Here is a 15435-nt window from a genome sequence, read left to right as displayed (position 1 = left end):
GGCATAAGATTAGGTTAGATTGTGCGCTGTACAGCAGCAGTTTAGAAACTTCAGCATTTATTACCCTTTTAAAGAGCATCACCATATATTTCTATATTTTACAGACTGGAAAAATACTACTCCAAGTTGTTAAGTGTCACTCAGGCTACGTTTGTGATGTGACAAAGTCTTTGGAACAACCATTAAAAGATTATTTGTATGCATTACAAAAAAAAAAAATAATAAAAAAAAAATATATATATATATATATTATGAGAAGTGGAGTGCTCTGTGTGAAATCCTAATTGTACCAGATTCCAGCTTCAACTCTTCCATGGGACCACGTTTCGTTGTCAGCGTGAATTAATCACTGATGGGAAAATGTGCCTAATGTGAGGGTAGGGTACAAGAGGAAGAGCACAAGGCAGTGTTTTGCAGTTCCTCGGATGAGATCAGACGGCACAAGGCTGTCAGGAGTTGGGTCAGTGCACAGTGGGACAGCTTTGGGACTGCACCAGTGAGAAGGGCAGAAGGCGAAGCACACAAACCGCCTTCCCTGCCAGCATGTGCAGGTAGGTCCCTGCCTGACCAACTTGTAGCCGGTTTGTAGAACACAGCTCACTCACTGACGGGTGGAAAAGCTATTGATAATACCTTTTGTCATAAAGTGAGATTTATATATATATATATTTGGTATAAACTCTGAACAACAGTAATATTTTAAGAAAATTTGAAAACCCGTAGGTCTGTGGAGGCTGACAGGAGGAGTCCCAGCAGACAAACACTTTATTTTATTAACATGTATTTGATGGCAGCGCGCCGGGGCGCGGTTCCTCCCGGTGCTGGCCGGGCTCGCCGTGAGCCCCAAGCCGCTCCTTTGTCCCGGAGGGCCCCGAGGCGAAGCCACCGGCCCGGGCAGGACCTCCCCTGCCCGCCGCGGCCGTGCCGGGGCGCCGCGGAGCTCCGTGACTCACGGCCGTGAGGGCTCCCGGGCAGGCTTTTTCGGGTCCCCGTTATTACCCGCTCACAACCGCTTATTAAAGCGGCGGCGGCGGCCCCGCGGGGTTGTTCAACCCGAAGAGGCTCCAGCCAGCCCCGGGATATCAAACAGGGCCAGGCGGAGCCCTGCCCGGTTCTGTGGAGCCCATAGCGGGGCGGGGGAGCCCTCCCCGGGGCGGCGGCGCCCGCCCCCATGACGCGCCCGGCCGGCAGCAGCGGGGCAGGGAGGCAGAGGGAGGTAAAATGGCGGCGGCGGCCGCTGCCCGGGGGAAGTGAGCGGCGCCGGGCGGCCACAGCCTCCCCGCCAGGCTCCGGGGAGCCGCCCGCGAGGGGCCCAGTCCCGCCGGCTGTGGGGTGAGCGGGGACAGGGGAAGGAGGAGGAGGAGGAGGAGGATGTCGGGGGGAAAGTCGCTGGGGAAAGGGGAGCCGCGGGGTGCGGGCATCGCCCCCCGGCCCGGTGCTGAGCCCCCGGGGGACTCCGAGCGACCTCGGTGGGCATCGGGACGGGCCTCGCCTTCGTCTTTCTCCTTGGGGTGTTGTGGGGGGGACCGGGCTCGGTTGAGGGGGTACGCGGGGCAGGGGGCTGCTGAGGGGTGAGGCAGCGGTGGGCAGATCCCCAAATTGTGGGGTTAACCGCCGACACCTTCCCCCCCCCCCCCCAAGTAATAAAGGGATGGAAAGATGCAAGGAGTGGGGGTTTCTTTTGTTATTGTTTTTTTTTTGTTTGTTTTGTTTTAAGTCGGGTTTGAAGGCATAAATAACCCTCCCCCCCCCCCCCCCCCCCCCCACACACACACACACACCTATTTGCTTGATGGTTACTCTTTGTTCTGCAACCGGTTATTTAAAACGACTCCCTTATGGAGAAACGTGAATCTAATCAAAATCATGCATGTTTACTGCTTCTGGAACACGGCCATGTTCCTTTTGAAGTGTTGGTAGCAGACAGACCTCCATTTCTTCAAGTGGAAGTTAGGTTTTTGTTGTAGGAGGCTGGGTCTGAGGAAGCCTTCATCTCCTAAGGAGAAATATCCCGGCTTTGTAAGGCAGATTGAGATGATGTTTTGGGCTTTCCTGCTGCACTTGGTGTGCTTTGGATGAATTTTGACAGCTTGGTTTATATCGGTTAGTATAATTCCTTTTGACAAACTCAGTATTGATGTGTGTTTCTCTTTACTTTCTTTTATTTGAGGGATTTAAAACCTGAAGCGGTGTCTAGCAGGACTCTGCATTTTGTGTTTCGTACAGCCATTGAATTATTTTTTAAAATTCAGATGGGCTTAGCAATACCTTCTTGTTCATTAACTGTATTCAAATTGTGTTTTAAAGGTAGAGTGATTTCTCTGACGAGATTTAAATCACCACTGTCAGATACTGCACGAAACCTCTTTTTTAGCTGATCGTTTTAATTAGGATAGAACATGGACGTGTCTCATAGTTGCTATCCGGTGACAGTGATCTCTTTTTGTCCTAATACACCCAGTGATTCTCTGATTCTCCTACACCCTGGCATCTTTCTGGTCTTTTGGATGTAATCCCTAGTCTTGTTTCTCTTAAAAATAATAATAATAAATCCTGTCACTGCAATATTTGGAATTGACAGTTGCCTTGAGTGCATAAGATGGAAGAGATCGGATTTAACGTCTTGCTTATTTCCAGTTTCCCACATCTTTTTTACTATAATAATGATTAGAGCCATAGGGGCCTCCTTTTGTGCAAACTTCACTTGGTTCTGTTTGTTACAGGTTTCAGAATAATCACATCCCCGTCTTTAGTTCTCTTTTTGTCTCTCAATATTTTCTAACTTTATATTTTGTTCTTTTGATATAAAGCAACAAAAAGTGTGGTAATCTATTAAAACATTTATTGTTTGGCTAATGTGAGTGTGGCTGAGAGAGGTAAATGTTCCCGGATAGCAAGGAAAAGCTGAAAATCATCATGAGGTCATTAGTCAGACTGGAACTTCAGGCAGAGGAGAAGTGGGGTAGGTGTACATTAGTTATGGAAACTTAGGTTTGTTGTTTCTTTCTTCCTCTGCATACCAGAAGCTAGAGTTTTCAAAACTCATCTCATCTGTTCTGAAAATTTGGTATTTCAGCAAAATCACGGTTGTCTTTGCTCCTGTAGAAGGAGCAATTAAAAATACTTACCATTTCATGTGATACCTGACTTGTTACCTCTTCTAATGTTTATGAAATATGTACAGTAGGTATTGAAGGTGAGGTTAAGTGCTCATATCAGCAAGGTTCCCTGCAGGATGAGTACAGACCACGTTCCAGTTCTTGTCTTACATAGTTCTTTGCCACTGCAAAATACAAATTCTCAATTTTTCAAATTCATAATGATATTTATACATACAATTCTTTTGTATTCCATTCTCCTTTAAATTCTAATTTGGCAGAATGGCATTTCCAGCTCTCCAGGGCGAGATTCCCCATAATTCCAAGTCTGATTTCTGCACACCAAGATTTCAGCAGCACTAATTATTTCTTTTACAGTTACCTGAAAGATCTGTCACAGTACTGCGTGTTGGGAAGGTAGCTTTAATATCTGGAACAAAAGGAGACATCTTAAAAAGAAGGTGACGATCTTTTTTTCATAAAGCGTGCATTTTATGTAAGTCACTATGATCCTATTGTAAACAAAGAGTCTCCTTGGTAATGTTAATGTTTGAATTTGGTGGTGACAGCTCACAAAATAACCAAAACTTATGGGAGAGAGCTATGAAAAAGATTGTGGTATTTCAAAAGTTTAGTGTGTAGTAATAATCTTTTCTTTGTAGGTAGAAGCTGATACAAGGTACTGAGAGTACGTAAAAATCTACAGGTTGGCATGATCAGGACCTCTGCCGTCAGTATCGTTGCAGTTGAGAGAGACTAAAGTTTAGTAAATCAGCAAATTTTTGCAGTCTTTCCAAAGCAGTGATAACATCTGCTTCAGCCCAGGATGGGAGAGCCAGTCAATGAAGCACAAAAACAGGTTAATCCTTGTGCAAATGTTACCTTCACCTGAGCATTTGGGTGCTTAGGATGTCTTTTCCTTGCTCTTGGTGTGTTCTTAGTTGTATAAAGTACCAGGCTTTGCTGCCCAAGAGTGTTTTTTTTTTTTTTTTTTTTTTTTTTAATTTCTGAGCTTAGAAGTTAGGAAGGTGAATGAAGAGGAGGTTCATCAGCTGGGAACTGGTTTGGTTCTGCGTGGGTGGGGGGGGAAATAAACAGAATTAATCCTGAAAGGAAAGAGGGTCAACTTCCAAATAGATTTCTTGGTTTTAACTGATGGAAGCACGGGTATAGGTTGTACAAAATGTGTCAAAAGAACAAAGTAAATAGTTTTAATAGAGCAATTTATCACTGTATGTACTGGATGCTCTCAGGCAGTATTGTTTTTGCACTAGAATTACCAAGTTTGGCATGTTCTCATTTGGTAAAGGGAAGTGCTTTTGAGGTGTGGAGTGGTGGTGGTAGTGTGTTTTTTATTTTGCAATGGATAGGAATGCATGCATGCTTTTTCCATTTGAGGGGTCAGAATAAAGCTAATTTCCTTGTCTAGGGACAGTCCCTCAGTCTTGGTTCAAAGCATTTCTAACAATTTAAAATAAACCTTCAGCATGGGATGAAATCACATCATAATGTCTAGCACCCCTGCAGACTTTGAGCACTGCGCGTAATTTTCATAGCAGTAACAACAAACTTATTTAATAATAGGGTGGACAGTGATTGTGCTCAGCTGATCCTGAGTTGGTGTGAAATACCACAAACACACTTCAGCGTAAGTTCAGGCACGTTTTATTGTTGAAGAAAAACAAATAAATGTGAAACATCCAAATATCTTAACACTAACCTCTTCTATATGTGTGTGTGTTTGTGGGTTTCTTATGTTTTTTTGTTTAGTTTGCTTTAAGGATGAGAAGAATACTAACCCGTATATTCAGCTGATGAAGCCAGGTTGTGTTTCTTAAATGGAAGTGGATGTTGCTGACTTGCTAAAGAGCCGTTTTCTAAGGCCTCATGCTGATCTTGAACTTTAGGACACTCTGAAAAGCTTGCATGAAAAGTGTCAAGTAAAAACACGAGGATGTGGAACTCAGGGTTTTAATTTTTTATTTTTTTTTGCTGTTCTTGTCTTTAGAAAGTAGACCATTATTAGCTCTAAGAAGCAACAGTGATTATTGTGACAGTGAAACATAAGTGAGGAAGACTATCAGTATCGTCCTTGGAGCTGATTCACCCCAAGAAGACTTTGACTATTTAAAAATCACATTAACAGAGCGTTTGCAAATGCAGCTCTGGATGAGCTGAGGTGCCTTGCTGTCAGTCAAAGGCTGAAGTTGCACCTAAGGATTCAGACCTACATTAGGGCAGAAGCTGTGTGGTTTTGATAACCAAGAAATCAAGCAATGATTTCTGGAGCTGTGTGCTTATCTATGGTGCTGTTGCCTCTTTGAAACGTGGCAGTAAGGAACATAAAGGAGAGGACTTGGCTTTGAGGAGGAAGGGCTGCTGAACGCCCTTTTCCTTTGCTAATAAATCTTAAGCTGGTGTGAAAACATCTGATGGCAACTGTATGGTAAAATATATTTGGTAAGAGATTGTAATCATGTTTTGCTGATGTTTTTAAGCATATTTTTCATTTACTATTTGGTGGGGAAGGTAGCATGAGAGCCAAGGCACGGCTACGGGAGGGAAGCCGGGATGCTGCACAGGGAAATTGGCAAGTGTCTGTGCCAGCCCTGCAGCTAGTGGCAAGTTGCACTTCGTGATTTTCCATCAGAATATGTTTTAAAAAATGAAAAGACAAAGATGGAAGACATCCAGGTGCCCCAATGTGAACATCAAGTGTTGTTTTGGATGCTGAAGAAACTCTGAGACATCTGGGCAGGGCTGGAGGCGCGCAGCGGGTCACGAGGAGGCACGCTCCTCTGGAATGGCAGCTGGGTGCCAGGCAAGATGCTGACTTTTCTGCTATTTTGGTATCTAAAATGACAGTCAGTGCCCATGTGTGGGCACTGAATCACTCCGATCGCTCCAGTTCTTTTCAGCCAGGCGCTTTTGTTGTGGTTTGTTGTGTTTTTTGTTTTGTTTCTCTTTAAGTTAGCAGCCTCTCAGTTAGCACTTGCGCCTCCTACCAAAACAAACACCCAAAAAAAACAAACCCAAAGCAATTACATGATGCCATCCTTGTACTGTTTATCCCCCTTTGTGTGCTGGTACTGAACTGTTTGGTAACAGGGCATACCTTGTGGGTTTTTAGTTTACCCCTCTTAGGCTGTTTGTGCAGGGCCTCTTAAAATTGTTGCTGGGCTTTGTGTGCCAGATCTGGACTTCTTTGGAACAGATTTTAGGTTTGGGTTTAAAATACTGTCTGAACCATACAATTTGGTTGTGCTTCTCTTTTTTTTTTTTTTTTTTTTTTTTTAATTGCAGCCTGGGTTATAAACCCAAGTTTAACGGTATGATTCACAGGCCCTCCTTTCCCTCTCTCCTCCCTCTGATGCTCCCTGCTTACATCCCTACAATTCAGGCAGTTCAGCGCTTCCTCTGGCACTGAACCTTTGTGTATCCCTCCAGCCCTTCTGCACGCACCCAGAGCTGCTGTCATTTTAACTGAGCCCGTTGGCAGCTTTGCTGACATTTCTCTGAGCCAGGCATTTCTGTGTCAAAGTCCTCTGGCGGCTGCGGGTGAGCTCAGGTTGTGTCTAATATGTCCCGACAGCGGTTTGTGTTTGTCTATTATAACTCCACTGCTGCAGGAGGAGGGATGGCGTAGTAGGGTTACAGTCTAAGCAATTTAAGCTGGAGTGAATTACTTAATTCAGAGTTAGAGGTTTATATCAACTTCTCTGCTCTAAACTTTGGGAAATCCCTGCTAGCTGCTGCTTGTCTGATTTTTTTTTTTTTTTTTTTTTTTTTTTTTTGGCTCATGTTCCTCTTCAATTGGGAGTGTAGGAAAATTCTCTAGCTGCTTTTATGTGAAAATAGAAGGTAGAGAATTTGCCTGGGAAAGCCACGGGGTTTTGGCTTCTGCCTGGTGGAGAATAGCTTAACCAGTAGGCTTCAGCTAATACCACCCTTCAGTTTTAATTCTATTCTTACAGTGCTATTATGCAAGAAAAAGCCACGGAGTGCAAACATGTCATCTGTGGGTGAGAAGGGTGGGGGGTCCATGGAGTCCTGGGTTTAGCCAAAAAATGTGTTCTGCACCCAGGGAAACTTAACTGAGATGCAAAATGAATAAAATCAGCTTCTGGAGCTCTGGGTGTCCATGTGGTGCAGTGATGCTGCTGGTTCTTCCAGTTTCCTAGCTCACAGCTTCATAAGAAGTCTTACTGTTCCTAGTGTTCTGTCTCAACCAAGAGCAATTTCCCGTGTCTTACCTATTAAAGGTCAAAAGAAGCATTCAAGCAGTCAACAGAAGCCACTCTGAGCTTGAGCAGTAAGCTGACAACGTGCCATCGCATGCAGGCATGGCTGGATAAAGGAGACGATAACTCGTGTAATAAATGGTGTTCCTCAAAGTTCTCCGTGGCTGTAATTTAGATATTTGCACTGTGTTTCAGCGTGTTGAATTGTCTCGATGTTCTGCTTATCTACTTGAAGGATAAGGGTTGTGTTATAAACAACTAGCGTAAACACCTTGTACACATCTCTGGGGTATGCAGGTATTCCCCTAAAGTTGTACGTGCAGAACAAAATACACAAATGAAAGGCTACTGTGCAATCCACTCAAAACAGCTTTAAAATAGAATACATTTTCTAACTAAGAACACAATTCACTTGAAATGTAGTCTAGGTTTAATGTCCAGAGTGTTTTGTTGGGGAGAATGGTGGGGCTTTGCACCCAGCTGCTGGCATATTGGCACATACAATCTGTTAATTTTAATATTAGAAACAACTCTCATTGGGCCTTGATGCTTTACTTATGTTTTTTTTCTTTTTTTCTGGAATACAGGTAAGCTTTGTTATAGAAGCGTCTCAAATACTGTGCAAAGATGGCAAGCCTGATGAGTCAGAGTCTGTTGACCTACGTAGAAGAAGGAAATGTTCCTGCTCTGAAAGCCCTGCTCGAGAAGTGCAGGGATGTAGATGAGAGAAATGAGGTAAGATGGCTTTTGTGGAGGTCAGTTTCATATTTTTGCTTTTTAGTTGCGGAAAGAATAATCAGAGAGATTGCAGTAGTCATTTAATATATGCATTTCAGTTTTATTTTCTGCTGTTTGCTTACCTTTGCGCAGACTGAGCACGCAATATTCAATGCAAGCACTCTCATATCCTTCATTCTAATTGTTTTTTTTGAGTGTTCTTCCGAGCTGGAAAGTAGGGATCCACCCTTTCTTTGAGAATTGCTTCTTAGTTCACAGATCCAGTTGTGTGTACTTCTTTTCCTCCTGTCCATCTTGGATCAAACCTGGGATAATAACAATTCTACCCCTAAATCCTGGTTTCCAGGCAAGAAAACCTTTGTTATACAATCCAGATAGGGGCGTATTTTCAAATGTAATCTGAGCAGATGCTCATCTGGATGAAAAGGTACCAGTTTAGAAGGGAAGTCTAGGTGTAACCAGGAGGATGAAATGACTACCTGGATTACCCAGCAAGCTCTGATAGACAGTAAGAAGTTGACACGTGGATTATTTTGAATCCTGGGATGGTGTGATAACTGTTAGTTGTTGCTTTGCCGTGTCATTTAGTCTTATTGGAGCGTATCACCATTAACAACTTAATTTCATTATACTCCATTAAGGTTTCCAAGGAGTTTTTTAGGAGGTTTGGTTCACACAAATGTTTGTTGCCAGTGACTGTTTCCATTGTTTTGTGTGATGTTTACGGTTCAGGTTATCTTGTTGTGCTATAATGTCTTTTGTGTGCGTTTTAAAAATAAGCTTAGATGATACAACTAATATGTTTTCATCTTCTTTAGTAGATATTCTATTTTGTTAGCCTCGGGACTTCACTTTTGTTTAGATAAACAACTTGTATCATCAGTGTTTATTTCAGTTCTGATTTCCTAAATGGTTTTGTGGTACTGGAAACCTTCTGACTTAGGTAGCATCTTCAGAGAATCAAAGATTTGTAGAAAAACCTAGGGTAGAAAGGACCTCTGGAGGTCATTGGATTCAGTCTCCTAATTGTAGGGCTAACTGCATGGTTAGATCATGGTGCTCAGGGATTTAGCAAAGCAGAATTTGGAAATCTTCAAGGGTGGAGATCCTGCAGCCCCTCAGGACCATGCTGCAGTGCTTGGTTAACCAGTCTTTGTTTAATAATGTTTTCCATGTGTGTTATTAGGGTATCCTTTGCTGCATCTTGTGACTGTTGCTTCTTTTTTTTTATTTTCTTTCTCAAATCTCTGCATTTGCCTTTGTTGAGCCGCAGGAGGGCTGACAGCCTGTTTTTCCAGCTTATTGGATACCCTGGGAATGGCATCCTGCCCCGCTGGAGTATGGACTACATAGGGTAGTGTGTGGGGCTGTCTGTGAGCTTGCTGAGGGCATGTCCTGTTTCCTGGCTTGATGAAGATGCTATGATGTTAGCCCCATGTGAAACAGTCTCAGCCAGACAGCCATAGTCTGGCATTCCAGGCAGTTTTTTCCTTGCCTTGTAGTGTATGGAAGGCTGGCTTTCTGATCCCTTTTTTTTTTTTTTTTTTTTTTAAACATGCGTAAGATGGAAAGAATATTTTTGGGGTGGAAATTTTCAAATGGGATGTATTAGTCAAAACTGAACTACCCTATAAATGTGAAAACACCATACAGAATTCAGCCTTTCTATAGTTACTAGCTCTGATTTCATTCAAGACAGTTCTCATTCATTGTCAGCTTGTTCGTTCGTGCTGTGTGTGCATTTGCTGAAGAATTTGAGATGGAAAAACTCTAAAATTTCAGAGTATACACAGTGTGCCAGGTGGTGAGGTTTATGTATAACTGAGAAGGAGAATGACCTCTTCCCTCTGATGGTAATTCTTGCCAGCAGCATGGCCGAAATCAGACCAGATAGTTAGTCTGTGTTGGCTTTATCAACAGTGCCACTGCCTTTACCTGCTCTTCTAATTTCTTCCCCTAGTGATGGCACTAAATACACTCCTGGGTTTCAGTAAGTGCCTTTTTTTTTTCTTTTTTTTTTTTTACAGACATCACTTCCACGATACATGTTTTTTTCAGGGGACACTCCTTGTATGTATCGATAATAGGGCTTTTCTGTAAAGGGTAGCTCTTCATTGGAATTCAGTTGCGTTTAAGTGCAATTCTTGTTTTTAGTTTTAGACTTGCCAAGACCACTTTTTCTTGGATACAAACAAAATAGCAAAGCAGGAATGCCAGCCCCAGGGGAACACGTCTAAAGAGATAGCTGGTGAGCCAAGGCTTGTGAAGTGCCAGGACCTCCCAGGCTGCAGTGACTGGGCTGATGGTGGGATTACCCACGTGGTCACCAGCCTTTAGTGTCTTGCCTGTATTTTCCAGAAAAACTGGGATGTTCCAGTCACTTTGTGCACGGTTTTGTTGGATTGATGGCAGCCGTTTCAGTTAAGCACAGCAAGTCTCAGTCTTCCTTTTCCTGTGTGCTTTTCGTGTCCTGAACCAGATACCTTGGTTACTTAACAGCTGATGGTAGATGCTTGTCCTGTGTGACGCACTTTAATCCTGGCAGTCTGCACTTTTCTTTAAGGTGCCTTTTCTTCTACTCTTTTAGTCTTGATACTGAAGTACTTTCTGAGCCTTCAACACTGACTGGAAGCTAATCTGATTTTTTTTTTTGAGCATTTACACTTTATTTTTTTGATAACTAGACTTAAATACCACTGCCTGTTGAGACTAAATAGGAACCTAAGTTACCCTTCTGAATGTATATAGCAACATAAACTTCTATAAAAGTGTACTTTTTCCCGTTAAACAATTTCATTGCTGGCCACTAGGTTATATTGTGAATAATGCTAATGGTTAGCCATGTCATAGGGAAGATTCTGTGAAAACCAATTAAAAATAGCTGATGGCCCAGAATGCTTTTTTAATTCTTCCAATGAAGTTTAGTGAACTTTGTTCTGGTTCTGCTTTGATGTTTTTTATTCTTTTCAGGGAAGCTGCTGATAAATAACTCCCAAAGCGTAGCATTTGCATTATTTATCAAATGCTCTTAGTAGACTAGATAACATTGATTTTTTTTTATATGGTACAGAGAAAAGACAAAGGGTAGGTCAGCAAAAACTATCCATTTATTGAACTTGTTAAGATTAACAGTTTTACTGTAGAATTCAGTAAAGCGTAGCTTTTATCATGCAGAACAATTGTATCTGAAGGTTTTCTGTTTGTGGATAACTCTGAAGAGAAGTTCTCTGATGCAGAATAGGATGATGGAGGGTGATGGATTATAACTGGCTTTTGAAAGAACCTTCAAGGCCGGTAAACCGGCTTTTGTATCTTTCATCTTCCCTGAGTTGAGGCTGCTTGTGAAGAACCTGTGTTGCACAAGCATTGAATGGTTTTTGTATTTGGTATACTACCAAAAAATATCTTTTTGATATGTAACTTGACTATTTTTTGCTAGACTTCAGCAAGAAATCTCATTGTTACTCTGAATCAGTGTGGATGTTTTTAATGGCTATTCTGATTCCTATGCTGGTCTTACTTGTTTGTTTTTAAATAAATGTCAAATAGATGTCAAAATGTAACAGGTAGTGTTAGAGACACTGAAAATATTTTTAACCCTGAAATTTTTTTGATAGCTATTTTTAAAGTCTGAAATGTGCGGGTTGTTTTTTGATCTGTTATGGGACGGGATGATTTTAATTGCAAGTTTACTATTTAGTTTATAAAAACAACCCTTTTCACCGCTTCTCATTGACATTTAAAACTTGGAAACTGAACTTAACATTCCTCTATAGTTTTTATTAATTTATTTTGAGAGTATGTGCACAACTTGCATAATTTCCTAATGAACTCCTTTTGCCTGATGCTTCAATTTCAGAATGGCCAGACTCCCCTCATGTTGGCTGCTGAGCAAGGCAATTTAGAAATTGTCCAGGAGCTTCTCAAGAAGGGGGCTAACTGCAACTTGGAAGATGCGGTACGTATAAGCACTTTGTTGAAGTACCTAACATCAGAGGAAGAATAAATTTCAAGTCAAGGAAAGTAAGGGTGTTTAGATGGGCATTGAGGGGATAGGGAAGATGGAAGATGGAATGATGGAAGATGATGACATATAAGAGAAATTTAATCCAGTAATCCAGAATCGCCTGTTTCTGTCTTCGTCAGATTAGATTTCTTGTAAAGAAAAGGAATGTCTAAGATTCTTGCAATATCGGAGAGTCTCTGATGAATGCTGCTGCTATTTTTTTTGTGGGAAATTATTACTAGGAAGGAGTTGTGATGGTATGAGCAATCCTTGAGATAAAAGGGTAGGTGGAATAGAGAAAAACTGCATCAACAGGGAGGCCCGAATGATTTTGCTCCTGGCAGTGGTGATGTAGTATGTTGGGGTTGTTTTTGTTTGGTTTTGGTGTTCCTCAGTAAATATTGAGGGAGAATTTGGGTTAAAGGATTATTTCAGGTGAAAATGAGAACAGAGACAACTAGAGAAGGGTGTCAAATTTATGAATCATGTTTCTGCCCTCAGAGAGGATGACTGTGGGTGCAAGTTGTTCAGAAAGGGTGAAGAGGACAGAAGTGTTGAACAGTTTTGAAAAGTGTATACATTTCCATGAAGAGCAATAAACAGACAAAGGATGTTGTTTGTTTCAAAACTAGGTAATTTATTTATCCTGCACGTAGTTTAATTGCAGCAGCATAGACATCCAGGAAAGATCAGGTATAAAACCTGTCATTTAAAAACAAAAAAGTGACAGTGAGTGCCGAGCATTTTTTGGAGACTTTCTCATCTTCTTTAAGCGTTACAGAATAGAAAGAGCAATTACCATATAAACTGTTGCTGCATTTATATATACACAGCTCATGAAAAAACAGTCCACACCTGCACATGGTTTGAGCAGTGTATGGAAGGTGAGTGCAAAAATGCAAGAATAAATTTATCCCAGGCTTCTGGACCTGTAGCAATGGAAATAAGTCTGATCCTCCTGAAATGGTCATAGGTTCAAGAAGAAGGGCTCTGACCCAAACTCCTCTGTGTATTAGCCCCTTCAGTGCTGTCACCTATTGTACGTGGAGACAGACCACCTCTGTTTTCTGGTCTTAGTCACTGTCTAGTTCCACTCAGCTGTCCTGAATGTCTTGATATTATAATCTCATCATTTGTAGGTGTTGCTTCCTCTGTAAAATAAATAAATAAATAAAATAAATAAAATAAATAAGAAATTTAACTGAGGAGTGGTGAGTGATGGTTACTGTGGAGGAGAAGAGATTTTGCAGTGGCTGCTGGTCTGTATTTTCAGGTGTAAACTGTCAGGTTGCCTATGAGCTTTCTTTTTGTATTTTTTAAAAGTATAGTTCTTAAGGAGCTGTGGATTTCCTGTCATGCAAATTTACACTTGAAAAACAAAGTGATTTGAACTGAAATATTGAATGTCATTTAAATCTCTCTTCATTTTTTTAGGATAACTGGACAGCTCTTATTTCAGCAGCTAAAGAAGGACATGCAGCTATTGTAGCAGAGCTACTCAATTATAATGTCAATTTGGAGCATCGGGATCTGGTATGTGTTGTCTTAGTGTAAAAATAAGTCTTCGTGTTTTTAGTGAGAAGAACAATTCAGTGAGTTAGCAACTTTCAGTTCTGTAAAAATAGATCACTTTTTTTAATGCTATTCTCCAGTTGACTATTCAGTACCACTGAAATGGGAAAATACACTGTTAAATACTGTTTTCACAGTTGTGAAATAGTTGCTTCAGTGTTGAAGTCTGTTTTTTCCCTCTTAATTTGCTTTGGGAGGAAGCTGAACTGAAGAATAGTGTTTGTTTTCTTGTGTGTGTGTCTTTTTGTTTTTGCTTTTTCAGTATTTTCATAAAACACGTTACTCTTTCCCAAAAGATAGCTCTTTGTATTTACTTTTTCTCTGTACAACTGTGAGTATTGACACAGCAGCCCTTGTTCTCATTATACTGGGACTTGATTTCATTCATCTTGCCACATTTTTAATATGCAAGAGTGGACGCTATAGTCCAGTCCGCTTAAAGAATTATAGAGATTGCCTATGTGTCTAATGAAGGTTAGATGCCTCTGAAGAGCTACAGATTTCTCTTTTGATTGAAGAGTGAGTTGGATACCTCCAAGAACTCAATTTCATTCTGCCTAAATAGTAAACCACTGGGAGACTTCAGAGTGGGACTTCAATTAAAGGAAGCATTTGAAATCTGTGGCGTGTTGTGATGTCAAACTTTTTCATAGCATTGTAGCATTGGTCATGTCTGCAAGCAGAACGTTTCTAGGCCTCTGTCAGTCTGAGAGGGATCTTTAACCCTCAAAGATCTATTGAAAAGATCTTTTGTGGAGAAATAAAACTCTGCTTACAGTTCAGAGGCATACTGTTTTTTTAAATTAGTTTTGGTTATCTGATCAGTCAGGTGCCATAGAATGTAAAACTTTTGTTTCCTTGCTTAAAAACTTAAATGAATGCACCATTAAAATTTGAAGTTAATTGCTCTCACTACTCCCTTGAGAGCACATATGACTTCCTTCTTTATCAAAGAGGTCTTTACATAGCAACTTCATGAAGGACACGTAGGTGTCTGTTAGACAAATCAAAAAGAAATCCATCAAAGTTAATTGACTTGGATTCTAGCTTTTTGTTTTAAGATAACGCTTTCTTTTTGGTTTGTCTAGTTACTGGATTTTTATGCGCTTGAAATTGTGCATTTACGGGGAGAACTCAGGAACATTTAGGATAAGATATTCTTCCAGGCTTTGCACATAGCAGGAAATCAGTACTTCCACATGTGGATTTATTAGGATTATAAGACTGTGTAGTCAGTCTTTGTTACATTTTGGACTTGCAAAACAGTCTTGAGACAACGTCAAATTAAGGAAAAGTCAATAATTAGGTTTCTAAAGAGTACTTTCCAGTTATGTTGTTTGTTTGAATTGTGCTTGCCAGGGAGGATGGACTGCACTGATGTGGGCATCCTATAAAGGCCGTACTGAAGTAGCAAAGCTCCTACTTGAAAAAGGAGCAAATCCAAACATCACAGGAATGGTAAGTGGTTTTTCTGGAAAAACAAACAAAACCCATGACCTTTCTTCCCTCTCCTGACAAAATGTTTAAAATCATGAATCCTAGGCTAATCCTATGTTGACTAAACTTTTAGCATTTTTGGCAATACAACACTAATCATTGTGTTTTATTCGTGCAAGTGGTTGCTTTAATTCTTTGATAGCCAGTGGTTTTTAATGAGAATAATTGAATGCATACCTCTTAGTCAGATTCAAATCAGCAAGAGAGGGTGTAAGTACTGTATGTAGTGCTACGTCTATAGCAATTGTCATTTTTCTGCATGTGTGAGTTTATGGAGTAGCTA

General features: G+C 41.0%; 1 protein-coding gene across 3 annotated transcripts in view; it reads left to right on the top strand.

The window, feature by feature from the left end:
- The first annotated feature begins 1196 nt into the window (after nucleotides 1-1196).
- Nucleotides 1197-15435, top strand: part of KIDINS220 (kinase D interacting substrate 220) — a 71958-nt gene continuing 57719 nt past the window's right edge. For all 3 annotated transcript variants that reach the window (XM_082757701.1, XM_082757700.1, XM_082757699.1), the window contains exons 1-5: nucleotides 1197-1332; nucleotides 7927-8074; nucleotides 11937-12035; nucleotides 13518-13616; nucleotides 15015-15113. In XM_082757701.1, coding sequence (XP_082613827.1) covers nucleotides 7967-8074; nucleotides 11937-12035; nucleotides 13518-13616; nucleotides 15015-15113 — 405 coding nt within the window. In that variant the 5' untranslated portion in view covers nucleotides 1197-1332; nucleotides 7927-7966. The remainder of the gene's footprint in view (nucleotides 1333-7926; nucleotides 8075-11936; nucleotides 12036-13517; nucleotides 13617-15014; nucleotides 15114-15435) is intronic.

This window comes from Aythya marila (assembly GCF_965140915.1).
Source record: "Aythya marila genome assembly, chromosome: 3".
NCBI lineage: Eukaryota > Metazoa > Chordata > Aves > Anseriformes > Anatidae > Aythya > Aythya marila.
Note: the sequence above shows the minus strand (reverse complement) of the source record. Positions and strands in the feature narration are given on the sequence as shown.